This window comes from Phascolarctos cinereus, unplaced genomic scaffold, assembly GCF_003287225.1.
Source record: "Phascolarctos cinereus isolate Bilbo 61053 unplaced genomic scaffold, phaCin_HiC Scaffold_1;HRSCAF=81, whole genome shotgun sequence".
NCBI classification, from domain to species: Eukaryota; Metazoa; Chordata; class Mammalia; order Diprotodontia; family Phascolarctidae; genus Phascolarctos; species Phascolarctos cinereus.
In genome coordinates this window covers 189,546,979-189,574,188 of record NW_027555514.1, presented here as the reverse complement: position 1 = coordinate 189,574,188, position 27,210 = coordinate 189,546,979, and the positions used below count along the sequence as shown (strand labels likewise).

General features: G+C 39.2%; 1 protein-coding gene across 2 annotated transcripts in view; it reads left to right on the top strand.

Annotated features, from left to right (window-relative positions):
• BORCS5 (BLOC-1 related complex subunit 5) overlaps positions 1-26,500 on the top strand; it is a 94,072-nt gene extending 67,572 nt beyond the window's left edge. For both annotated transcript variants that reach the window (XM_021001519.2, XM_078155803.1), the window contains one exon: positions 25,756-26,500. In XM_021001519.2, coding sequence (XP_020857178.1) covers positions 25,756-25,986 — 231 coding nt within the window. In that variant the 3' untranslated portion in view covers positions 25,987-26,500. The remainder of the gene's footprint in view (positions 1-25,755) is intronic.
• The last annotated feature ends 710 nt before the right edge of the window (positions 26,501-27,210 follow it).

Here is a 27,210-nt window from a genome sequence, read left to right as displayed (position 1 = left end):
TGGCTCTTGTTTGTCAGAGCAGTCCCCATAGCACTACTCAGGGAGCAGAGTACAGGTATGTATTTCTTAGGGCACAAGTTGCCACAGCAGGAAAGGGGGCCAACTCAGTGCCTGGGGGAGCTGAGACAAGTATGATCTCTAAAATCCTACTGGGACCAGGACATAGCACTACATAGGAGCAACTCCTAATTTGGGATTGTGGAAGGAGGAGATAGAACCTGAGGCCAGAATACACAGTGGACCATCAAAAGACTCAGGCAAAATTCAGGGATTGAGGCAAAGGGTAGGAATTGGTAGTGGCATCCAGATTACCAAAGGGAAAGAAGGGGGCAGCATCAAGCAGACCTTCCTGACCCATCAAACAGTGCAAGAAGAAACTGGCCCAAGCACAAAATCTCAATCCAAGAAATGAGGCTGAAAATCTGAGCAAACAGGTGAAAATAGCAAACACAGGGAAGAAATAATATGGGGGAAGAGAAACCCAAGAAATAAACCAAGAAGAGGGCAAATTTACAGCACTTTAGAGGGTGGAAAATGGCTTGGTCACAAAGACTGTAAGTGGCTAGAACTAGTTAAAAAATTAAATATAAGGGAAGTTAGAACTTGGGAGGAAAAAAATCAAAAAAAGAATAAATACCTTTAAATAGAAGGTGGAAAACCTTACCCAACAGTAGACTCCCTGAAAAATAGAAAGCGAAAAAGCTCTAGGACTCCAGAATATAACAAGAAATATTAGAAGAAAGTCAAAAGGCTGAAAAATTAAAAGAATATAAAGTATTGTTAAAAACAACTAACCTGGAGCCATTTCCAAATAGATACATGAGCAAAGGATATGAACACAATTCTCAAAGGAAGAAATCCAAGCTATCAACAACCATGTGAAAAAAGGCTCCAAGTCACTAGTAATATGCAAAATGTAAATTAAAGTAACTTTGAAGTTTTACCGTATGCCTGCCAAATGGAAAAGAGGACAAAAAGAGGAAATGACAAATGTTGGAGGGGTTCTGGGGAGAATAGGTATGTTAATGCACTGGAGGTGAAGCTGTGAATTATTCCAACCGTTTTGCAAAGCAGTTTTGAACTATGTTCAGAATGTTTACTAAATGGTGCATTGATCCAGTTATATAACTGCTAGGTCTGTACTCTCAAAAAGATTGGAGAAAAAGAAAAAGTACCCTTGTGTTCAGTAATATAGCAGCTCTTTTTATGGTGGTAGAGAACTGGTAACTAAGTGTTGCTGTGGAGTCATTTCAGTTGTGTCTGACTCTTCGTGACCCTACTTGGGGTTTTCTTGGCAGAGATACTGAAGTGGTTATCATTTCCTTCCCCAGCTTATTTTACAAATTAAGAAACTGAGGCAAACAGGGTTAAGTGACTTGTCAGAGTCACACAGCTAGTGTCTGAAGCCAGATTTGAACTCAGGAGTTTTCTTGATTCCAATCCCAGTGTCCATCCACTGCTCCACCTAGCTGCCCATAAACTAAAAGGGCAATTATGGAATGGGTGACAAATTGTGGTACTTGAATATAATGGAATGTTCTATTTTTGCATTGTAAAAAATTACAAAAGATTAAAAAAATATTTCAGTATATGAAATGATGTATGTGAGTGTTTGAAGAGGCAGCACTGGGAGAACAATTCAGTAAGTAACAACAACATTGTAGAGGCAAACAACTTTGGACAACTTTAATCAATGCAATGAATAACCATGATTTCAGAGTGCCAATAAGGAAGCATGCTATTTCCTGATATATAGGTGAGAGATTAGAGGTATGGATTTTGCTTGAAAATGAATATTTGTTATAAGGTTTTTTTCTTTTTTTAATGGGGGAATTGAGAGGGAGTGGAAAAGAGCAATGAGGTTACCTTCTCCCCTCCCAAAACAAAAAAGAAAGGAAAAGAGGATCATTAAAACATTTTTTAAAAATTCACAGGAGAGAACAGAAGGAAAGCCAGAGGAAATACAAACAAGCAGTACAGCTTTCCTCCCTTCCCCCATTTGTTTATTTGTTTATTTTTAGCATTTTTTTTTTAAAAATTTGATTTCCAAATTCTCTGTCTGTTGCCCCAGTCCCACCTATTGATAAGGCAAGCAATATGGTATTAATTATACATGTGAAGTCATGCAAAATATATTTCCATATTAACCATGTTGCCAAAAAAAAAACCCCAAACAACAAAACAATAAGAAACATAAAGTATTTTTTAAAAGTGTATTTCAATCTGTACTCAGAGTTCATCAGTTCTTTCTCTGGAGGAGGAGAACATTTTTCATCATGGCTCCTTTGGGATTGTTTTGGGTTATTTTATTGATCAGAGTAGCTAAGTCTTTCACATTTGATCATTGTTACAGTGTTGCTGTTATTGTGTACAATGTTCTCCTGGTTCTGCTCACTTCACTTTGCATCAGTTCATATAAGTCTTCCCAGGTTTTTCTGAAACCACAGGACAGCTTTTCAAGGAACTTATTGAATTTATTATGTAATTAAAATTAAAGGCACATTGTGCATAATATCCTCAGTTTCATTTACAATCCTATTTTTTATTTTCTACTTTGCAGATCAAAACACTTATTTGGTGTTTGTTAAGTTCAGAATTTTAAAAAATAAAATTTTAAAAAATTGACTTGGAAAACAGATTGAGAGGAAATAAACTGAACTCCCTGAAAACTATGACTAAATTTTAAAAAAATCTGGATACCATATTTCAAAAAGTCATAAAAGAAAACTGCCTAGATCTATTAGAACCATGAAGCAAAATGAAAATAAAAAGAATTTACCGTTTACCTCCTTAAAGAAACCCCAAATCAAAAATACCTAGGAATGTCCTAGTTGAATTTCAGAGCTTCCAAATTAAAGAAAACATGCTACATCCAGAAAGAAGAAAATTCAACTACCAAGGAAGACTAGGAAAGGTAGAAAGTGCCCAAGTTACGAAGAGCTTTAAATGGCAAACCGAGGAATTTATATTTTATCCCAAAGGTTATAATAGCTACTGGAAGATTACTGAGCATCAAGGTGATATGGTCAGATCTATGCTTTAGAAAAAAATCACCTTGGTAACCGAATAGAAAATGGATTGTAGTGGAGAGAGGTTATTGGCAGCTTTGGAGAAGGTAGTTTCCAGTTGAATGATGAGGTTGAAAATCAGATTCTAGAGGGTTTAGCAGAAAAATGAGAAGAGAAAGTGGAGGTCCTGGGTGTAGATGTGTTTCTCCAGGAGTTTAGCCATGAAAGGAAAGAAAAATGTAGAGTGATAGGAAAGATGGTGGGATTATCTGAGTGGTTTTTTAGTTTATTAGTTTTTGTTTTGTTTTAAGAATGGTAGAAACAAAGGCACGTTTATAGGAAGCAGGGAAGGAGTCAGGTAGGGAGAGACTGCAGATAAAAGAGAAAGAGTGGGGATAATAGTGAGACATGGTCTTCAGGCGTACTCTTTGATGACAATGCAGTGGCTTTGCTCAATGATTTCATGGGTGGCTTTGATACATTTTATAGCAAGCAATGCCAGTTCATTCACAAAGGCAGGATGGCCACTGTAGTAAGAAAAGTCCTAAATAATAAACATACCCTTAGCACAGTGCTTGGCACACAGTTGATGCTTAATAAATGTTTATTGATATACATGAAAAGGATTATGACTGTAATAAACTGGACATTATAGAATGTTTTGTGGTAGTCAAAATTTAGTTGACCCTGATTATATCTGATAGAGAATAACTGGGCTAGGATTATGATTCATGACCTATATGTGTACATGTGTACACATAAACACACATGTGCATATACAGATATATAATGTAGTTTATTAATTTTAATTTACACATATGTGTATAGAGACACATGTGTGTACACACACATATTTTTGAAACTGAGCCTCCCCATCTTGCCCGGGCTAAAAGTATAGCAACCATTCAGGAACCATTACTGATTGGCATTGAAGTTTTGATCTGTTCTATTCCCAAATTGAGCTGGTTTGCCCCTCTTGGTGTACTCTTCTCCCTTCCCTAACTTCCTTTTCCTCTCCCACTCCTGCTCCTGGGGGGCTCATCATATAGATGTCAGACTTGGTTTGGAAATGCCTTCTACAGCTCAAAACTCCCGAGCTCGAGAAGTCCACCAGTCTCAGCCTCCCCAGGAGCAGGGACTACATGTGGGCACCACTATGCCCAGCAACCGCTATACTCTTGCTTAATTTGATGAACTTTTATACCTTCAGTAGGTAAACTTCCACATGTGAACAAAGGTATAGGATTGTTTTTTTGGTTATTGTTAAATTATTGGCCATTAATTCTCTACTTTCTTGAAATACTTTAAAATCTGAAACACATACAAGACAGGAACTGGCAACACAAAGTAAAATCTAGTACACTTTAAATACAGTGTAGCAGTGTATTATTGAACACAAGCCTGGCAGTTTGTGTGTGTGTGTGTGCATATGTGTGTATTAAATAAGCACTTTGCCTCTTCCTTTTAGATTTTAAAGTTTCAAGTTGGCTCATTAATATGTGTAATTTATCTTTTTTCTCTTTGTTATGCCCTTGTATGGTAAAGTACAGTTGGTGAGAAACCTACCTGGTGCCTCATCTGTAGCCTGCGCAGGTAGAATTGGGCTCTGTTAAATCTGCCTGGCTGTGAGACTTATTGTGTGCCTTCCCAATTCTGACCTCATACTTTCTCTACAGTAGCTCTGTTTTGCCAGAAAGGCCGAAATCCTAGAAGAGGATCAGCCTGATTTATTACCTGCTTGTTGTGAATTTACATTTGTGATTATTGGCTGAGTGTGAGCTCACACCCTGCCCCCCTCCTTCTTTGTTTAACTGCTGTGGGATTTTGTCCTATTAGGTTGTGGGCACAGACGTCTTAGCAGTTATGAATAACAGGCCCATTTCCCCTATAACCTGTCAGCCCTGGAATTGCCCTTGCCAGCTTCTCTGCTTCCCCAGTTCCACCCTACTCTGCTTATAGTCAGTGGGTGACCCTGTAGCCACCAGCCCCTTAGAACTTGTTTCCAGGGGTTTTTCCCTGAACTAGCTCTGTTCTTTTGAGTCTGCCCAAAAAAGGGCTGCTACAGGGCCTGTTCACTGGCTTTTTCTCGTAAGCAGTTTCCAAACATCTGCCAATAGGGCAGTCAAGCAGGTGAAGGTGAGGGTATGCCAAGATGAGGTCTGCTGACTTCTTCTTCTTCACTGTGACAGAGTCAGTGATTAAAGAAAATTTCAGCATAGCTTCAAAATACTTTATTCTAGAAACATGAACACATTGTTTTTTCACCATCACCAACTAACTGTATATATTTGTTCTAGCACCTCATCCCATCTGAAGAATATGTGTTTTGGAAGAACAGTGTGCCACATTTTAAAAACCTCTAACTTGTGTCCCTGTAAAACTTTTCAGAGTATCCCTGTGACTTAACTTTTTGTTGCATCCTGATGTAACTCTATAAACCCACTACTTCTCTGGGAAGCTGGTTGGTGTGCTTTTTGCTCTCACTCTAATGGGGCTGCTTAGCCCTGGACTCACACGCATAGACTGAATTCAGTTGTGATGGAGCCTGGCCCTTAAAAAGAGGAGTCAGTTTCTTTTTCTTCTTCTCTCTAGCTCTTTACAACCCTATCCCAGAGCCTTATGGAGAATCACTTAAAACTTTACTTTGGCTCATTTCCAGGGGCTCCCCAAAATGGAATAGGGAAACACTCAATGTAAAACATAGATCAGATCAGGACAGCTATTTATTTCATCCATACAAAAGAAATGTTTAACAAATAAAAGATTCATAAGAGCACATGGACAAATTTAAACATTAAAAAGGCAAATTAAGATTACTATTATACTCTCCTTTCAGGTAGATACTTAAAATATTAAGACATGAAACATTAAGATTTAGTGGAATTGTTAAATAGACACTTCACCTCCTTGGGTCTGTATTCAGAACTGTCTTGTCTTCTGTTCATGTTCTGTTCATGCCTTCTGGCTGGTCAGGCCAGGAGTCTTGTGCATTCCCTTGTCAATGATCTCTTCCAAGAGGCACTATACGAGCTCTAGGCGACATCTCCAGTAGTGTAGCCTGCATCAGCATCAGCTGAGGGACCCTCCGAAGTAGCCACTTCCCTCAAAACCTGTCTCTCTGGATTGTTTGGGAAACTGTGCTCAGGCAGAGAAGCACAAGGCAGTAGAGGCAGCCAGAGGCTTGATATCAAGCCCAGCTCAGGGATCTCTTGGAGAAACTCTTGCTTTAGTGGCCTTGTGCTTTGTGAACTCCTTGAGGGTATAGGCCATCTTTTTGCCTGGCACTTAGTAAGTGTTTAATAAACACTTGCTGACTGGCTGACCCTTAATGAATGCCAGGGTTAAGGAGGGTGCCCCTTCCTTCCCCCTTATAGGAAATCCTAAAGAGAAGGAGCTCCAAGCTACACATTCAGGAGAGGGGAAGAGGCAATGGAAAGTGAGAATAGAAGCACTCTCTCTCTCTCTCTCTCTCTCTCTCTCTCTCTCTCTCTCTCTCTCTCTCTCTCTCTCTCTCTCTCTCTCTCTCTCTCTCTCTCTCTTTCTCTTACTCTCTCTCTTTCTCTCATTTATTCATGTTTTATTACCTAGATTTATAAGATACTAATTACTATGCAAATTCAACTGTTTTGATGTCAAAAACAGTTACTTATTTTCACTGTTTTTCCCATTAGTGCTTAGACATCTTTTAAAAAATATTTTATTTTTTCCCCAATTACATGTAAAAACAATTTTTAACATTCATTTTTTAAAATGTAGAGTTTCAAATTCTTTCCCTCCCTAAGATGGTAAGCAATCTGATATGGGTTATATACGTACCATGATGTAAAACATTTCCATGTTAGTCATTTTGTGGAAGAAAACTCTAAACAAAAAAAAAAGTGAAAAATAGTATGCTTTGGACTGCATTCAGACTCCATCATTTCTTTCTCTGTAGGCAGATAGCATTTTTCATCATGAGTCCTTTAGGATTATTTTGGATCATTTTATTGCTGAGAATAGCTGTTACTCACCAAACAACTGTTCGTTGAACAATATTGCTGTTGCTGTGTACAATGTTCTCCTGGTTCTGTTCACTTCACTTTGCATCAGTTTATATAAATCTTTCCAGGTTTTTCTGAAATACTGCTCATCATTTCTCATGGCATGGTAGTATTCTATTGATGGACATCCTCTCCATTTCCAATTCTTTGCTGCCATGAAAAAGCTGCTGTAAATATTTTTGTACCAATAGGTCCTTTTCCTTAAAAATTTTTTTTTATTATTATTGATCTCTTGGGGATACAGATCTAGTAGTGGTATTGCTGGATAAAAGGATATGCACAGTTTGATTATTCTTTGGGTATAGTTCCAAATTGCTCTCCAGAATGATTGGATCAGTTCAGAATTCCATCAACAGTGCATTAATGCCTCAATTTTCTGACATCCCCTCCAACATTAATCATTTTCCTTTTCTGTCATATTATCCAGTCTGATAGGTATGAGGTGATACCTAAGAGTTGTTTTGATTTGCATTTCTCTAATCAATAGTGATTTAGAGCATTTTTTTCATGTGACTATAGATGCCTTTGATTTTTTCATGTGAGAACTGCCTGCTGATATCTTTTGACCATTTATCAATTGGGAAATGACTTATACTCTTACAAATTTTACTCAGTTCTCTATATTTTAGAAATGAGACCTTTATCAGAGAAACTTGCTGTAAAAAAATTTTTCTCCCAGCTTTCTACTTTCCTTCTAATCTTGGTTGCATTGGTTTTGTTTGTGCAAAACCTTTTAAATTTAATATAATCAAAATTATTCATTTTAAATTTTGTAATGTTCTTTATCTCCTGTTTGGTCCTGAATCTTTCCCTTTATCAATATATCTGAGTTGTCTCTCCTTTTATACTGTCCCAAGGTCCCACAAATCAAGGGGGCTTGCCTGATTACCTTCCATTACACTCACAGAGTATTCCAAAAGCCCAATAGTTTAAGTTATTAAAGTTTAAATTTATACTAAAGCTTTTGGAATAGCAAAAGAACTACTGGACTTAATGGTGATTAACATTTGTCTTGGTATAACTCTGGTTCAAATGGGGAGAGAGTTGCTCTTGATAGTGACATTACCGTATAAGGATGCCAGTTATATTAGAACAAATGCCAGTGAGAAACAGTATAGATGTGAGACCAACCCCACTTGTATCTAGTCTCATAGGTCAGCTGTTGGTTCAGACATGCAGCAGGATTTGAATTCCAAAGGCTCAAAGCTACTCAGATCAAACATACGTAGAATGTTTACGCTAAGATGACGCGGCACTAATAGGAGACAGCCCTGTCCCCAGTGAGACCAGGCTGTGGGTACCCTGGACCATTTAAATGAGGGTTTTCTCCAGATTATCTAATAAAGAATGAGGAATGAGGGGCAAGGAGCTGGGAAATTTAACACTAACTGTGCCACAGCATAAAAATGTCTGGGACAGAAGAGACATTTGGTCAAACCATGCATCCTGGGGGCTGGGGCCAAACCAACAAAACTGGATTTCACCAGCTCATAATAACATACACATCCTATTGTATACTTTACTTGGTTTAATTCTTCCAGACAGTACAAATTCAAGTAATTTAGCTCTTTAGTCACATACCAGTAGGAAAACAAGGCAGACATTTTAAAAGCTTTTCAAGTAGTGACAACTTTGTATCTCAAAAACTTTTCAAGTACTGCATATTCAGATATAGTAGTGAGTGTATGTTAATAGTTAGTATATAAGATATGTAATATCTCTGCAAAATGAAAATTTACTTCATATTTTCACTTCTTATGTGATGCATTCCTTTCAGACTCTTGATAAAATTAACCAAACTGACTTACACTCTGACAAGCCTCATTTCCTCAGTGCGTATCCTCAAACTCCCACCTTCAACTGATTCAACCTTCATTGATCCCGTTGTTTTTTACCCCCTTGAGTTGAGTCTTGCCTTCATTATTCCTGACTTACTAAAAGTCTTTAATTTTTTTGTAGACCTTCCACTCTCTATAGGTCTCCACTCTATAAAGTCAACAACTATTCTTCCTCCTAAAAAAATCATCTTCCTGTTTCCTACTTTGCCACTTTTTTCTGACTGGCTCCTCTCCTTTGATATTTTGCCCTTTGCCAGCTATTTCCATTGAGCTCTACTTTCTTCTTGGGATGCTGAATCTAGCATTGACTCCTTTCTCTTGCTTCCCTTAAAAAAATATCCCTCATGTGTGTATCTCATACACTTTCAACATTGTAGCTGTGCTATCTTATGGCAGAGGTATAGCTGGCTGTAAAAATCCATCCACTCACAGGTCCTCCCTTAATTCCATATATGTCTTCAAAGGTTCTCTTTTTCCTAATACTGGTTTTTAGAGTGATGTTTTATAATCTTTTTCCAGTTTATATGGGACATTGTGGGAAGAGCAGGAGAAAAAAGGACTTGAGACAAATAATGAGAAGGAAACCATTCATGTAGGTGTCTTGGAGTGATTTGGCATACAAATATGGATCAGAAATTTGGGAGAAATTTGGCAAAATTTTGAAAAAAAAATTTGAAGAACAGTCTCCAGGCCCAGATACTGATCCAGATTCTACTTCCAGATTGAAAAAGAAGCAGGAGCCAGGGCAAGAAAGGTATAAAAAGAATCAAGGATGATCAAGGAAGATTAGAGGGGAGAACCTGAGGAGGAAGACTCAAGAAAGAGGAGAAGGTAGTTGGCAAGATAAATAAAAAAAGAAAAGTGGAACAATTAGCAGGTTAATTGATTGGTAGATGAGGCAAATTGTTGAAACAGAGATGGAAGAATAGAGAGGAACAGCAGAACCCTGTTTAGCTCTACTGTAGAATGTATGGGGGGGCATAATGAATCATAAGGCTGGAAAGGTATTTGAGGGCTAATATAAAGGGCTCCATTCGATCCATGAGATCACAGGGAGCCACTAGAGTTTATTGTGGCAGGGTGACAGTAAGATCTTCACTTTAGGAAAAGGACTTCAGTGTTTATGTGGAGGATGGAGGGGGGCAGCAAGAGAACTGAGATATCTGCCCTTTCATGTCCTCTCTTTTTTAGAGGGAGACCAGCCTGCACTTTGAGTAATTACTTGGCTGTGGCAGAGAAAGACAAACCACACACTGTGCAATTCATTAGAAAATTCTTGCTTTCCTTATCTGCTGGAAGCAGTATCTTCACTTAGTGCCTCATCTGGCTAAATTTCATGATGAACTTCTGTGCCAAACTTTCTATTGAACAGGCCTGTTCATCTGCCTTCGTGTCTGGAATTGTTCTCTGTCCTCACCCTACAGCCAACTTCGTATTTTTTTGTTTTCTGATCTTTGAATTACTCCTCCTCTTTTGCTTCATTCTCTTCCAATAGTCCCTCAGTAGGTGGGCTGGGAGACCACAGGAGTGTCTGCTACAACTTTTGCTGTAACCAAGGATGGAATTTGATACCCATATACTGCTAAGTGAGCGCTCATAGTTTGGTAGCCAGGGCCACACAACCTTATTCTTTTATTGCAGATGAACACAGCCCATCTTTCTAAAAACTCGTCCATCAGAACAGGGATGTTCTGGGCCAGAATTTTGATTTAGGGTTCAGGAATAAGTGGCATATTCTACAAGTAACCTTGTCCCTGTGGAGAATCTGTTGGTTGCCAATGTCTGATGTTAGCAGGGAGAGGGATTATCACTTCGTAAGGGAAACCCTTCATTCATTAGGAAACTTTCCCCCATGATAACCAGTGGGCAGCTAACTCTTCTAAGTAGGACACAATGAAGACCATTTTGGCAGAGGGGATCTCTGGGATTGGAAGTCCATGGACAACATTTATTAGGCCAGGAACTGTAGAAATTAATTATTTTACCTCCTGAAAGAAAGGGGAGAGTCAATGACTTACAATGGCCTCAGTAAACAGGACATTGGGTAGAGCCAAGAGTTTTTACTTCTTACATAGTTGCAAGTCCCCCTTGAAGTGTATTTCTCAAGATTTATTCCAGTCGTCACTAGGTCTCTGGAGCCCCCTGCTGGGGGGCTAGTAGGGTAATAATCAATGAGTTCATAAGCATTTAAGAACCTGCTAGGTGTACTGTACTGGATATACAAAGGTACACTGGGGATACAAAGATGAAAATGAAACATTACGTGCCCTTGAAGAGCTTTAAGTCTACTGGCAGAAGCAGTCACACCATTGTCTGAGCTGAGTCCTGGGGAAGAAGTTTGATTCTCATTAGAAGATATTGTTCTATCTTGGGCAGAAAAGTCAATCTGTGCTTAGGGATTAGTGCAATTACCATGGTGTGTAGGGAAAATGTTCCTTCTGCAAAAAGAAAAAAAAAGGTGAGGTTTAAATCATAGTGCATATTAGTATGATCCACAGACTAGCCAGAAACCATATTTAATATTCCAACAATCCAATCCAGAGGGCTGAGATGAAGATGGAAAAGCCAGAGGGTAGAGCAGAGATTGTAAGCCAAGGAGATTTCCATGGGATCAGCACGCTTTCTTCTGTGAATACTGATGAAATGGCTGTCTGAAAACTGCTTCCCAAATATTTTGTCCTGTTATGGTAGCTACTTCCTGCTTGCTTTGGCTTATAAGCATGGTCACAGGCCATGTGGTCATGGGGGCACATAGTCATTGGACAGGCCAACCATACCACCTCCTGATTCAGCCAACCTGTTGAGACTATGGACTTGAATTCTCTTTTCTCTCTTCCCCTTCACACACATAATCCTCATGCCCTGGGCTCTTCAGTTCTACTTCCTATACACCTAGGCTGCCCATATAGTGAAGCAAGATTTAAAAATTGGATCTTTGCAGACAAAATGGACCATCTAGTGAGTCAAAAATGCAACTTTGCTGCTCAAACTACTCATGAGTTTCATCAGGTTAAAAGTTTAATTGATTCCAAGTGGTAGGAACGATGTTTGTTTCCAGAGGCAAATAATCTTCATATATGCTGAAAAAACACATCAGGAGGAAATAGGAAGGGCATGTACATAAATAAAGATTTAAGATATATGAGTAGAATAGCCCAGCTGGGGAATTTTGGAATGAGTAATAGAACTCTTCCGTTAGTTTTTAAGTAGTCAAAATGAAGCACAAAAATGAAATATGGTCAGCAAAAAACATTATGATAAATTGTTACTTGAGCAGTTGTGCAATACTGGAAAATTTTTGGTTAGATAAGCAAATTTAACATGGCATAACCCTAAGTTTCCTGTCTTTTTTTCGTTAAAGATGTACTGTCACAATTTGTACACTTTATATGTTATAGTTTCCTCTCTCCTCCTATCCTGTACTTCCTTTTCTATCATTACAGCCTTCATTCAATTCAGTGTAAGAAACGTTTGTTACATATTCCCCAGTATTTTGATAGGCATTGAGGACATAAAGACAACAATGTAAATAGTTCCTCTCCTCAAGGAGTTTGCTTTCTGCTGGGGGAAACATAAATGAATGCAAAATAGACACAAAATCATTTTGGGAGGAGGGAGTACTGGCAGTTGAGATCAGGAAACACCTCAAGTGGGAGGTGTTTTGAGCTGAGCCTTGGAGGAAGCTAGGGATTCTCAGAGGCAGAAGTTAGGAAGAACATTCTTATCTTTCAGCATTTTTTCAGGCCATTCCCTCCTGCTCTGACTTCCCTTCCTTTCTCAGTTCAACTCTAAACTGTCGTCTCTTCTCATATCCCTTGCCTCCTTGTCCTATTGCTATATATCCCTTGCCAGACGTTAGTACTAGATTACTCCCAATGTCTGTCTTCTCCACTCTCACTTATTTATGTGCTACTGAACAAACTTGGAGGAAGTCACATTATAACTTTATGCTAAACAGCTCTTTTGTGGTAGCAAAGAATTGGAAATCAGGTGGATACCCATCAATTGGAGAATGGCTGAACAAGCTGTGGTACATGATTGTGATAGAATGTTATTGTGCTTTGAGAAATGACCAGCAGGATGCTTTCAGAAAAACCTGGAAAGATTTACGTGAATCGCTGCAAAGTGAAGTGAGCAGAACCAGGAGAACAGTGTACACAGTAACAGTGTGTATTGTATCAGTGTTGTATCAGTGATCAGCTTGAGAAACTTAGCTACTCTAAGCAAGACAATTCCAAAGGACCTATGATGAAAAATGCTATCCACCTCTAGATAGAGAACTGATTAAACTCTGAGTGCAGATTGAAGCATACTTTTTTCACTTTATTTGTCTTGTGTTTGTGTATCTGTGTGGGTTTTTTTTTTTTTGCAGCATGACTAATATGGTCATATGTTTTGCATGACTTCACGTGTATAATTGACATTATGTTTTCCTTTTCGAGGGCAGGAGAGAGGAAGAGAATTTGGAACTCAAAATTTTTAAAAATGTTAAAAATTTTTAAAATATAATTGGGAAGTATTTAATGAAATAAGTAAAAATATATTTTAATTTTTTTAAAATGCTAAGAATAAATGAACAGGAAACAAAGCTTCATCCTATACAACTTCAGTTGAACCCTAACTGCAGAAAAGATTCCCTATCTCCCTACAAAAGCTTTTCTAAGCCTTCTTTCTTCAAGTCTCCCATACTTCTACTCCCCCTCCTCCTAAGCTGAGGAACTCCCTTTTTACTTTATTGAGAAAATGAAGATCATTTGATGTTAGCTCTTTTTTCTCCCCTTCTGTTCCTGTCAAACTCCTTGACATCACATCCCTCCCCCCACTTTTTATTTTCTTCTGTTGTTTTTATTTTCCTCTTTTTAATTTATTTTATTTTTTATTATATTTATTTACATCACTTATTGTATTTTCCTCTTCTATTTGGCAGCAGGGTAATTCTTTTCCTTGCTAACACCAACCCCTGCATGTGGGCCTTTGATTCCATCTCCTCTCATCTTCTCCAGCATATGATAACCTCAATAATCTGAGGTTTCTGATTTTTTCCTGACTACCTTCATTCATCTCCCCATCCTTACAAACTACTATCCCCTCAAGCTGTTGCCCTGTATCCCCTTCTTTTTTCAGTCAGACTCCTAGAAAAAGTTATCTCTGCTTCCACTTCTCGCCCTCTTTTTTCAGGCCTTTGTAATCTCACTTCTTACCCCATCACATGACTGAAACTACTCTCCAAATTTATCAACCATCTCTTACTGGCCAAATCTGCAGATCTTTTCTCACTTGTTATCCCTCTCCCAACACTACTGACTCTTTTCCTGGGATAGTCTCTTTTCTCTACCTCTTATGATTCTCTTCCTACTTGTCTTACCATTCCTATGTAAATGCCATCATCCATATCCTGCTCCCTTAATGTGGATGTTACCTAAGCTTTTCTCATAGGCTCCCTATTTTTCTCTCTCTACACTCTTGGTTACCTCATTAACTCTAATAAGTTTAATTATCATCTCTATGTTGATGACTCCCAGATCTCTATGTCCAGCTCTGATCTCTCTCTTGAGAACTAGGTGGTGCAGTGGATAGAGTTCTGGACCTGGAGTCAGGAAGACCTGACTTCAGATTTGGTCTTAGAAATTTACCAGCTGTGTGACCCTGGGCTTGGTCACTTAACCTGTTTGCTTCAGTTTCCTTAACTAATGTTAGTCAGTAATCAAGTAAGGCAGAATGATTTATGCTGACAAGTTTTTGTTTATAATAATAGTCAGAAGGGAATTTTAACTCATTTTAAAAATTTATAGATAAAATAATTGTAGGAAGGTTTCATTGAAATACATAATGTACTCGAGCTGTCTAGTATGTAGTTTAATAGTATATTAGTAGTATATCAAATAGCCTATTAATAGTATATTTTATTAATAATAATAACTCACACTTATATGGTACTTTGTTTTTCTTTTTGAAGGCAATTGGGGTTTAAGTGACTTGCCCAGGGTCACACAGCTCATAAGTGTCTGAGGTCAGATTTGAACTCAGTTCCTCCTGACCCCAGGGCCTATGCTCTATCCACTGCTCCACCTAGCTGCTTTGGTACTCTGTTTTTCAAAGAACTTTCCTCACAGTAATTCTGAGAGGTAGAAAATGCAGGTCTTAATATTCCCATTTTACAGGCGAGCAGTGACACCATAGGATTTACTCAATATATGTTGATGAATGGCAGATTATTTTTCTTTTTTTCTTTAAAAGCTCTCTTGTGGGAAAATGGACAATTAAGAAGAGGATAGGACTTTAGGCTAGATGATAATGAATGATGAGAAGGAAAAACCATTCAACTTTGATTTTGCTCTTTTCTCTGCCTAGGAGGATGATTGTTTGACTAGTTGGTTAGGAACACTTGTGTTCAAATCCCTAGACTGTTCATTTGTATAACTCTGGTCATTTAACTTCTCTAGTCCTCAGTTTCCTCATCTGTAAAATGAGGGAGTCAGATTTGATGATCTCTGAGGTCCTATCCAGCATTAAATTTATGATGTATGAAACCCATGACAAATTAAACAAGTTACCAGACCCAGATAAACTATTTACCAGGGTAATGAAAAAATTAGCGTGTGATTTCTGAGTAATTATCAGTGATCTTTGAAAAACTGCAGAGATATCAAGACACACACATGAACTATATGACTATAACTGTAAAACATTGTTTAAGGAAATACAGACCTAAATAATTGAAGAAATAAAAGTTGCTCCTGGGTAGAATGAATCAATATTATAAAAAAGGCAATACTACCTAAATTAATTTATGTGTTCATTGCTGTACCAAACTACCAAAGGATTACTTAATAAAGGCAGAAAAAATAATAAGGAAAGTCATCTGGAGGAATAAAAGATCAAGAATCACAAGGGAAATGATAAAAAAAAAAGAGGGGGGGAGGGGGGAAGAAGGAGGCCTAGCACTACTAGAACTCAGTCTAATACTATAAAGCAGTAATCATCAAAATGACTTGGTACTAGTTAGAAAATAGATTGATCAGTGAAAGAGATTGGGTACAAAACTTAACAAAAGTCAATGAATCTAATAGCTTAATCGGAGTCCCTAGCAATTCTAAACTTCTGTTTGGGGAGAGAATGGCCTGCTGAGCATATAGAGGACATGGTGACTAGAGTGTTACCCACCTGAGAAATCAGTTGAGAGAGGTCTTCTGTCTAGATATATTCCCCCAGCCTAAAAAAATATGGAGAAACAAAAAGTAATGGTACTTGAGATTGCTTCCAGGACCTCTATCCACCAGATAGTCTTGCCACAAAATCTTGGTGCCTCTGGGACATTTCAGATAAAGGACCAGTAGACAGCTATCCGCTACAGTTAATTGAGTAGGTGTTCTATAGAATAGACAATGGCCAGGACCCTTTGAAGATGATATTTGTAACCTATGGAGGAACTATGGGAAGAGGAGAATTTGGGCTACAGGATGGTGTATAAGCATGTGTGCATGTGCATATGTAAGTAAAACTTGTTTATACATTTTTATTCTGAATATAATAAACAGAAGCAAAATGGGCATTTCTACATATATATAGTAGAACACAGAGGATTGTTCATGAAACTGCACATCTATTATGTGTAGCTTGCTTTTCTTTTTAAGTGTAAAAACAATAAGTAGTACTTATAATGACCCTGCCATCCTCTCTGGCAGCCTTTTCTGTGCATTACCACAATAGCTTATTCACTTGCTATAGGACAGCTGCCCCCAAAGAAGGGTTTGTATGGAAATGATTTGAGCCGAGATCTTGAATAAGAAGAAACTTGAGTTTGGAACACTGTGGAAGACCGTCAAAGCTGTGTCAGCCCCTGGGCGACCACTGACTGGACAGAGGAGACCACTAATCGGACGGCGGCTTCTTTACAGCCTGATCATTGGAGATCTCAGGGGGATAGGCAGCTAGGTGGGAGAGTGAATAGGGTTCTGGATTTGGAGTCAGGAAGACCTAGTTCAGATCCTGCCTCAGACAATTACTAGATGTTTGATCCATGGCAAATCACAACTTCTTTCAGCCTCAATTTCCTTGTTTGTAAAACGGGGCTAACAATAGCATCTACCTCTCAGGATTGTTTTGAGAAGCAAATGAATAGAGTATACGTAAAGAGCTTTTCAGACCTTAAAGTGTTCCATAATTCTTGGTTATTGTTGTTGCTCTTATGGCTATTTATTGTGCCTAACCACCTGGGAATAGTGGTCAGCACCCAACCTCCTTCAGTTGTCCATAGACACAGAACTTAGGCCATCAATCATCTACTATACCGAATCGTTGTCAACATATATAAAGTATATCTGGTGTAATTAGAAGGCACTGAAGATTTTTGATACCTGAAGGCACATGACACTCATTCTTCCACCCCAGAGGTTAGATAACCAGAGCATTCCGCAGTGGTGACAATTCACAGCAGAGATTCTTGGATTCACCAGCCAGTGAGATAATGAGTAAAGATGCTACCCACATAACAGGTACAGGACCACATAATACATTCTAGGGAGGATGGCACACAAAAAGTAGTGTTTGTAAGGCCTCTTATTAATGTACAACCATTGTATGTTTTGTATCATGTGATCATTATTATCTGTGTCCATGTATATAAATATCTATCTAGTGTAATTTGGAAGGACTGAAATTTTTTTGACTCTCATGACTTTGACTCAACAATGCCTACTTTTCCCAACCTTCCCTCCATATTTTTGGAAGCAGCATTAGGTAGTTTAAACAACCCCACCGCTAATTGTGGAGGACCAAGAAACAATTTGGGATAGAGAGGGGTGTTCTCCTGAGCCCCTAAATCTGTGGGAAGGACTGATGCAAGTGGAAAGGGGTAAATTCAGCATGATATTCATGGCACAGACCTAGAAGGAGATGTGAGAGGTGAGTTGTTCCTGACCACAGGGCACACTTTTGAGCAGGTCAAGGTTGCTGGTATGTAGTCTAAGGGAAGGTTTTAGAAATGGCAACCCTCCATTCTGGTGCTGTTTTGAAATGTTAACATTCTGTGCCATGGCCAAGAGTGTTCTTTCCCCATGGAGCCATAATAAATAGCTGGTTTTCCAGAAAAGGGAAATCTGCTATCTGTTGAGAGATGAAAGCTGTAGGTAGAGTGATGTGCGGTGCAACGTGCTGAGCTGAGGCGCGAGGGACATCTGGCTTGGTCTTCTAGGAGTTACTGGGGAAGCAACAGAAAGTCACACAGGCTGTGCAGTACAGTGGGGAAAGCCATGATAGAAAGCAGGGAGAGAACATAACTGGCAATATCTGCTAGCAGCTCAGGAGGGTGACGCACAGGAGGCAGAGTGATGGAGCTGAAGACATGAAGTGCTGGCAGAGCCATTTTGCACAGATGCCTAGAGGAGTCATAGCAGAGAATGCTATGATGAGCAAGTGTGAGCACCCCCTGCTGGAACAATACTGTGTAGGACTGACACCACACATAAAATACACCTGTTTTCTGTTGGCTGTGATACAGACCCTATTTATGTTTTCTGTTCATCCTTTGAGTATTGTGAATTGTGAGCCATTTCTGTTTGCAAGGGGAATTGGAGAGTGCCCACTAGGTGGTAGAAGTTTTCAGATTATCTGGTGATCCAAAGAAATGAGAGACCTTCCAGATGTATTCAGTTCCTCATGGTCTGTGAGTGCAGTTGACACAAGGCTTACCAAAGATACCTCAAATTCTACTAAAAGTTGTCCCCTAATCTGTAGACACTTTATACCACACATGCATCTGCAGCTGGAGCTCCTGCTACGGCTGCCAAGGATAGAATCCTTTGTGAAAAAGTTTGTAAGTTTTTAGAGAATCTTTCAGTTCAAAAGTGGAGTGAGGGGATCTGGCCTTGGGAACAGACTCCCAGGTGGGACCAACTGTCTTCTCTCATCCTGCCTGAATTTTTCATTATATTTTGTTATTCTGTCTGAACTTCCACATATAAGACAATCATTTGGGTTAACAGACTTAACATTTTTGCCTCTTTTTAAAAAATTGTCTGTCTGGACATTAAGCAGTTTGTCATTCCTACATTAGTGTGATTTAGAATAATTAGCATGACCCTTCCCCTTTTATGAGAGGACAGTGTTATTATCAAGTCTTGAATATCCTTCTGCGTCTGTCATATATGTGTAATGTGGAAATGGATAAAGGGATCCTGGCCTCTGGTTAGTAATGAAATGGGCCAATCCATAACTGTGTGTGCCACCCATGGCCTTTTTCCTACATAGTGGAAGGGCTGCTGGGCAGTTCCAGTGAAAGGGAGAAAGCTGTACAAGACAGTCCTGATACAGGGTGTCAAACTCAAATGGGGCCACCAAACCATACACAGGGATCCCTACAGGATGCATGTTGACATAGAAAACCACACATATTTGTGTATTTCTTTTCTAATTAATACATCAACACATGTAAGTTAGTTAGGAACTACATTTCAGTATGGTTCAGGCCGCACTCTGGAGTCATGTGTTTGACACCTTTGGTGTAGTGGAAGGAGTATTGTATTTGCATACAGAAGACCTGGGATCAAAACCTGATCCTGCTATGTACCACCTTAGGTGAGTCAGTGATTTTTCTGAGACTCAAGTTTCATCATGTTAAAATGAAGGATTTAGACTAGATGATTTCCTCTAAATTCTATTTTAGCAGTCACCCAGGTTTGAAAACTTTGGAATCATCCTTTACTTGTCACTCTCACCCTACATGTCCTATCAATTGCCAATTCTTGTTTCTATATCCATGACATCTTTTATGTATACATGCCCTTCTTTCCACTACCACAGCTACCACCCTGGTTCAGACCCTGATCACCTCTTGCCTGGACTGTGGTAGCCTTCTAATTGGTCTCCTTACCTCGACTCCATTCTTTGAACAGCTACTCTGGTGATTTTCTTTCTTCCTTCCTTCCTTTCTTTCCTTCTTTCTTATTTTCTTTCTTTCATCCACTCTTTATGAAATGAGTCCTTATGTGCATTTTATTATATATGCAGATCTGTTTTATATACAGTAATTTGTTCAAAATTTATACCAACACAATCTGTAATAGTAACTCTTGCCCCCAAACCAACACAGGTGTAATTTGATGTTTACTGAATGTAATTCACTCTTTCAGATGAAGGTTATCATTTTTAGTTTCTGTTTTGCAATTGGACAAAGTAACTTTCATAAGTCACACAATTCAAAATGTGACTGACACATTAGACAAAGGTGGTAACTGGTGCTGAAATAAACTGAAAGACCAAGAAAACATTAGAAAACATGTGCATTTCACTTGTATTAGACCTGTTATGAGAACAGCAGAATAATATGTGTATTATATAGCTCCTTTATTGTTATATACAAGCCTTCTGACATTAAAGGTGATTATATTGCAAGGGAAGACTCGCTGGCTTGGCACACCTAAGGTTGCTGCCATGGGTCCCTTCTTGGGTTTCTCTTTCTTAGAGCCCTGATTAAATTTGTAACCCTGCCAGGATAACCCCGATTTCATCTTCAGCAAGCATGAAGCAGTTTAATTGGAGGGAGACACAATTTTCTTGGCAATATTTGTATTCTTGATGGTTAAGCTTTCTTCAACCATTTTTTCCTTTAACCCATTCAGTGCATAGGAGGGTACCTTAGGAAATCACCTCGTCCAAGCGTCGCCAGACTACAGCCCAAGAGCCAAATCTGGCCTGAATCTAATAAAATGAAACTCCAGAGGGATGATGTAATATCTTACACTTGAGTACAAGAGGTGAATTCCACAGGAACAAGATGGGGAAGGCAAGGTTAGACATCAGTTCTGAAAAAGATCTGAGATTTTAGAGGACTGCAGATTCAATGTGAGTCAAGGGTATGATATGACAGGTGAAAAATCTAAAGCAATTTCAGGCTGCCTGAAGAGAAACATAGCTATAACGAATAGAGAGGACATAGTCTCACTGTACTCTGTCCTAGATCTCATCTGGAGCACTGTGTTCTGTTGTGGGGATGACAGTTGAAGAAGGATATTGAGAAGCTTGAGTGTCCAGAGAGAGCATTTAGAATGGTGAAAGACTTTGAGTCCATCTCATATGAGAATCAGTTGAAAGAACTGGGCATTTGGGGGCTGGATGGGAGAAATTGGGGCAGGGGTTGCTATGAGAACATATTTGAAGGGCTGACATGTGGAGGGATCAGACTGTTGTGTATGGCCTCAGACTCTTGGCAAGACCAGGAGCAGTAGAAGCTGCAAAGAGACAGATTTTGGCTAAATATCAGGAAACACTTCCTAACAATTAGAGTTATCCAAAAGTAGGACAGGCTACCTGAAAGAGTGGTGGGATTCCTCAAGGGAGAGCAGGTCTTCAGGCAGAGGTTTGATGGCCATGTCTTGAGTTTGTTATAATAGGAATTCCTTCAGTATATGGATCAGACTTGATAGTTGCAAAGGTCCCTTCCAACTTTCAAATTCTGCGATTCTGTGGATCAAGAAACTAGTCAGTCAAATATAACTGTTTCTTCTTCCTGTTTCACTGTGAGGCAAGAGGGTACATGAAGAACTAAAAGTGAACACCATAGCCACCCCACTGGTGTAGGCCCTTATCACCTTTTGCCTTCTGGTTGGACTCTCCCCACTCCAGTCCCTCCTCCACTCAGCTGTCAAAGTGATCTTCCTGAAAAACCGTCCAACCCTGTCACTCCCTGTTCAGTCAGCCCTAACCCAGTGACTCTTCATTACCTAAAGGATCAAATATAAAATCCTTTGTTTTGAAAGAGTTTTGAAACTCTTCATCACCTGTTATCTTGCTAATTTTTCCAATCTTCTTATACTTTACTCTCCTCTATATACAGTTCAGTGACACGCACTTCCTGGCTCTTCCTTGAGCAGGACACTCAGCCTTTTTGTTGGCTGTTTCTCATGCATGGAATTCTCTCCCTCCTCATTTCTGACTCCTGGCTTCCTTCAAGTCTCAATTAAAATGCCGCCTTCTGCATGGAGTCTTTCCTGATACCTTTAATGCTATTGCTTTCTGTGATTATCTCTAGTTTGTACTGAATATATCTTGTTTGGACACAGTTGTTTGCATGTTTTCTCTCCCCATTAGACTAAATTCCTTGAGGGTAGGGACTGGTTTTGCCTTTCTTTGTATCCCAAGTGCTTAGTACAGTGCCTGGCATGTAGTAGGCACTTAATAAATTGCTTTGACTTGACCTTCTGGGTGACCAGAACTTATGGGAAGACCAGCCCTCTCATTAACTCTGCCAGCCTAAGCAGGAGTGGACTGCCTTTAGGGATAAGGAAATTCGAGAATCACATTTAGCTTGGTCACATCTCACACCATGAGAGGCACTTGAGAACTGAGACCAACTTAGGGAATGGCAAATTCGTGTTTTCCATTGTGTCAAGGTTAACTTTTTCTGCTTTAATGTTTTCTATGATTATCTCCTGCTTATTATGTGTATAATGATACAGTTTTTATTCCTTGAATCTTCTAATGGCAAATGCAATCCTCTGTCACTGAGGAGTGGAAAGGAATCAACATTGCTTGCTATACAACATATATAATACAAATGTCTACTGCTACCTCGTCTTGATGACAATAAAGCCTTGTTAAGATCTTTTATTGGAAATTGATTCTCTCTCACCTGTGGAATTCAAGTTAGCATTTCACTAGAGTAATCCCTAGGGTGAGGAGCTACGGAAATACAAGCACCTCTTTTGGGCCTTTGATTCCTCACCATAGAGAACAATTCCAGACAAGTGGCAGCACTTAGCAGATAATTGGTATGTAACCTGTAAGTATTGTGTCCCTGGCTTTTTAATTTTGCTAATTTTTAGCTAAGAAGCTAAAAGTCCTCTTCTGGGTAGACTGTCCTATGGCACCTGACAGCATAGATAAGACCCTGCATATTCTCTCCTTTTGTTATCTAACCTTGAGTAGATTGGGAAGCTTTCTAGTTCCATGCTCTCTTACCCCTTAGCCAGTTGCTGTGCTCAAAGATGTCAGTGCAAATATCTTGAGTCAGAGGTAGTAGACAACACTTTGCTCCCCAATAATCACTATCCTGTAACTTCCAAAACGAAGCAGCGTGTTTAATCCACATCAGTGGTGAGGCTTTTCCTATACATAAAGGAAAGCTGGGAAGCCACTTTTGGACCTGTGATGCTTCCCTAATCTACTACACCAAAGGTGGAAAGACGTGTGACCACAAAACTCCTAAATGCAGCCCAAACCTGATTAAAATGGAAGTGGGAAATGTTTAACAAAGTAAATAATATGGGGCAACAGTCAGCAGGGATCCATTTCTATTTGAATTTGACCCACTATCTATATCATTGGAGGTTCTCAACATCTCACTTCCATTCCACCCAGCTATAAAGATTATCTTTTAATAAATCTCCTTTGAACAGAGAAGTCTCGTTCATAGGTTTTCTTTCTCCCTTCCCACCCCTAGTCTGGTCATTTGGATTAACCACCTAATCAGTCATTTGGAGAGATATTTGGTACCAGATGAAGAAATTGAAATGGCAGGAGAAACTGCCCACAAGGAAGAGATTATTCTTTTTTAAACTCCTTGAATTTAAATTGCTGCAACAAGTAGTTCTAGTTTATACTTAATCTTCTGTTTGCTTTAGGCTCATTCATTGAATAGAATGGCAGCTGGAATCACCTCAAATCATAGTCTCTTTCTTTCTCCATATCCTTGAATTTAAAAATATTAATAGCACATGTAGATATGATTTCTTAATATTCTGTTTATTAAGCTTGTTATGAGGATTCCAAGCCAGCTCGTGTGCTGTGTCACTGACTCTCGTTAGATCAAATGTCTGGTAGCTGCTGGTTGAATATCTTTCTATCCCTTCTAGACTTGGTAATAGCCTATTCCATGAATACTGTAATTTACTACAGAAGTGCGTTATTATTGAAAGGTATACATCATTTTTTGCCTTCTTGGAGCTTCTTATCTAGCTTAAATTTATGAGTTTCATTTTTCCCTCTTCTCACCTACCCTAGCTCTTATTCCCAAGGCAATAAATGAGGGTGGAATAGGAAAAACATTGTAGTAAGAAATATGTCTATCTCTATTCTTCCCCTCTTCCTGCCTCAGTATACAGAAATAGAACTTGGCATTTTTTCTTGGGGCCAGCTCTGTTCTCACGGGTGTGTCTTCATCAGAAGCATTGTTAGTGTTGGCATTTAGTAGTAATGGACTGAGCTCCAGCAGTTTGCAGAATGCCATGTAAACCATATTGAATGGAGCACGTGGAGGGTGGTCAAGCAGCATGACAAAGTCAGGAGTACTTGGATAAAATTGTTTGTATATTGGTCTAGTTTACTTTAAGAAGAATTACTCGCAGTCCTAGTTCTGCTGCTTCCTAACCTGTGATCATTCCTCCTTTTGTAAGGATCATAGGAAGGGACCTTAGGAAATCATCTTGTCCAAGGATCACCAGACTATGGCCCAGGAGCCACATCTGGCCTGCTGCCTGTTTTTTGCACAGCTCTTGGGCTAAGAATGGTTTTTACATTTTAAAATACAATAAAACTTTATTTAAAAATGTAAAAATCATTCTTAGCCCAAGGACTGTCCAAAAACAGGCTAGTGAACTGGGCTGTAGTTTGCCAATGCCTAATCAAAGAGGTTAAATGATCTTTCTGTCCATGGTCACACACTTGGAAAGCAGCAGACCTTCCTTAGGCCTTAAAAAGTACTTTTTTTGCACCCCTCCAAAGGGTACAAATATCCTATAACATTTTGTATTACAGTCATGTGGTTACATGTCATTCATCTGCTGTTCCATATGCTCCATAAGGGCATGAGCTTTGTTTTATGTAATCTTTGTATTTCTCATAGCATTGGAGTGCTGTGTTTTTGGTTCAATTCACTATGTATTTATTAAGCACCTACTCATTGCGAAACATGTTCTTAAGTGCTAGGGGAAGAACAGTGTTATTTCTAGTATTAAAATAATATAATAAGGCTCAGGGCCATCCCAGCATAGATATGAGGCAGATCCATACTCTGTGAGGTTCCTATACATTTTATACTGTTGAGAATTAACTTCAAGGGCAGACTTTAAGGAGAAAAGGAATTCTAGCATAGTGGGTGGAAAGCTAACTGTGGCAGATACCACCTCAGATATGTTGTAGCTGATACTTAACTTCTTAACCTTCCAGGCAGCTCTCCAAGTCTCTAAGTTGCAGGGAAGGTACCTACCGGCACTTAGGAGTTCTCTCATCTGGGAATTCCTTCTACCCGTGAAGTTATAGATCTCTTTTTCTCTTATAGTGGATAGCACATAGCCAGAAGGGTGTGTGAGCAGAATGGAGGGGGCAGTTCCATCTATTTTGCTTTATTGCTGATAGACCAGCTGTGACTAGGCAATGCAGGTCTTTTGTTGTTGTTGTTGTTGATATGAATAGAAAAACATCCATTGCTTATCCTTTGAGTTACTGCCTTTCTTTAAGTATTGTTATGCCTAAAGCTTACTTACTGAGATCATTGGTCTCTCAAAGGGCACCTTAAGAGATCTTCTGGTCTAATCCTATCATTTTAGTTGAGGAAATAAATGCCGAGAAAAAGTTGTATCTTGCCTAGGGTAATAAAGAGTCAGACCATAGGTATAGGTAGCAAGTCCAAGTCACAGAACTTGAATTAAAATCCAGGTCCTTTAACTCCAAATCAGTGAGTGCTCTTTCTACTAAATGATGCTGTCTAGGAGATTCATTATGGAATGTTTTCCCGTCCCCCCTCCCCATTCCTTGCTTTATAGTTGATTTTTTTTTCTACAACTGTGCAGCAGATGGGTTTCCCCATCTCACATTCAGTGACTTGTTAAGAGGATTTGTATGCCTGATGAGTTTGTTCTTTTCCCCTTCCATTAGATGGACCTCACTGTGGAGACACTCTTTGGCTTCATGCAGGAGCGACAGAAACGGTACTCAAAGTATGCTGAACAGATCCAGAAGGTCAATGAAATCTCCTCTATTCTACGCCGCATACAAATGGGCATTGACCAAACTGTACCTCTGATGGAGAGACTGAACAGCCTGCTTCCTGAGAATGAGAGGTTGGAGCCCTTTAGCATGAAACCAGACCGCGAGCTCAAGTCATAGTTGTTTCCAAACCCTTTCCTACGACTGGCCAGTGAGATTTTTCTCCATGGAGCGATAGAAACCAATAATGCTTAGAGAATATTTGTGGCAATTATACCACTATCAGGCAAGACTTGGCTTTTTGATTGGTTTCCTGTTCTCCATGCTGGGAAGAGAAGCAGTCAAGCCAGGGATAGGACTCCCCAGTCTGGAGTCAAGGGGATTGTTCCTACTTGGTGTGAACCAAATTCTTTCATGTCACTACCCTGAAAGTCTTGAAGGCCAGCATCAACAATGTTGCTAAACCATAAACCATTAGTCCTTGTCAGCTCTTCAGAGAACTCTGCCCTACACATTCTCAGTTGCTGTTGTTGTCATCATTTGAGTTAAGTGTGTGCAGCCTGTTTTCAGATAATCTGGTCCAGTTAAAACAGGAAGAGAACTGGAGAGGTTATTTTCATGACTTTAGGTATTTGTCAGTCAATAACTGTTAAAAGGCCCTTTGATTTATAGGGGTATAAATGAAAAACTTGAATCCATATGTGTCTGTGTTTTTACTATTCCTATACTAGCCATGTCAAGTCTTTTGGCTGGGCACCTTCTTCTTTGGCTAAACCTGGATATATTTTGGTTTGGTTATGTTATACCCATTTTTTGTGGGGATCCATATGCATAGAACAACTCTGTTTGGGTACCATCATCTAGCTGGTTCATATCACTTTAAATGAATAGTGGTATAGGTTTGGTTCTGTCATTATTAGAGTCATGGGATTATAGATTCAGAGGTCATTTAGTCCAGTCAGCTGATTTTATAGATGAGGAAATTGAGGTCCAAAGTGGCTGTGACTTGCTCAAAGTCATACAGATAGTAAACATTAGAAGTAGGATTTGAATCCTCTGACTCCAAATCCAGCAGTCTTTCTACTGTATTATGAAGTCCAACCCCTTCATTTTACAGATAATTAAGACCCAGAGAGAAATTACCTATTTGGAGTCACACAGGTGGTAAATAGCAGTTAGAAGTAAAACTTTATTATTTGGGGACAGCTAGGTGGTGCCCACCCTGGAGTCAGGAGGACCAGAGTTTAAATCCGGCCTTAGACACATAACACTCACTAGTTGTGTGACTCTGGGCAAGTTACTTAACCCCAGTGCCTAGTAAAAAAAAAACAAAACCTTTATTATTTGTTTTGATACCATACTGGACCCAGAAATGTATATAACAACCCCATGATGAATTAAAAA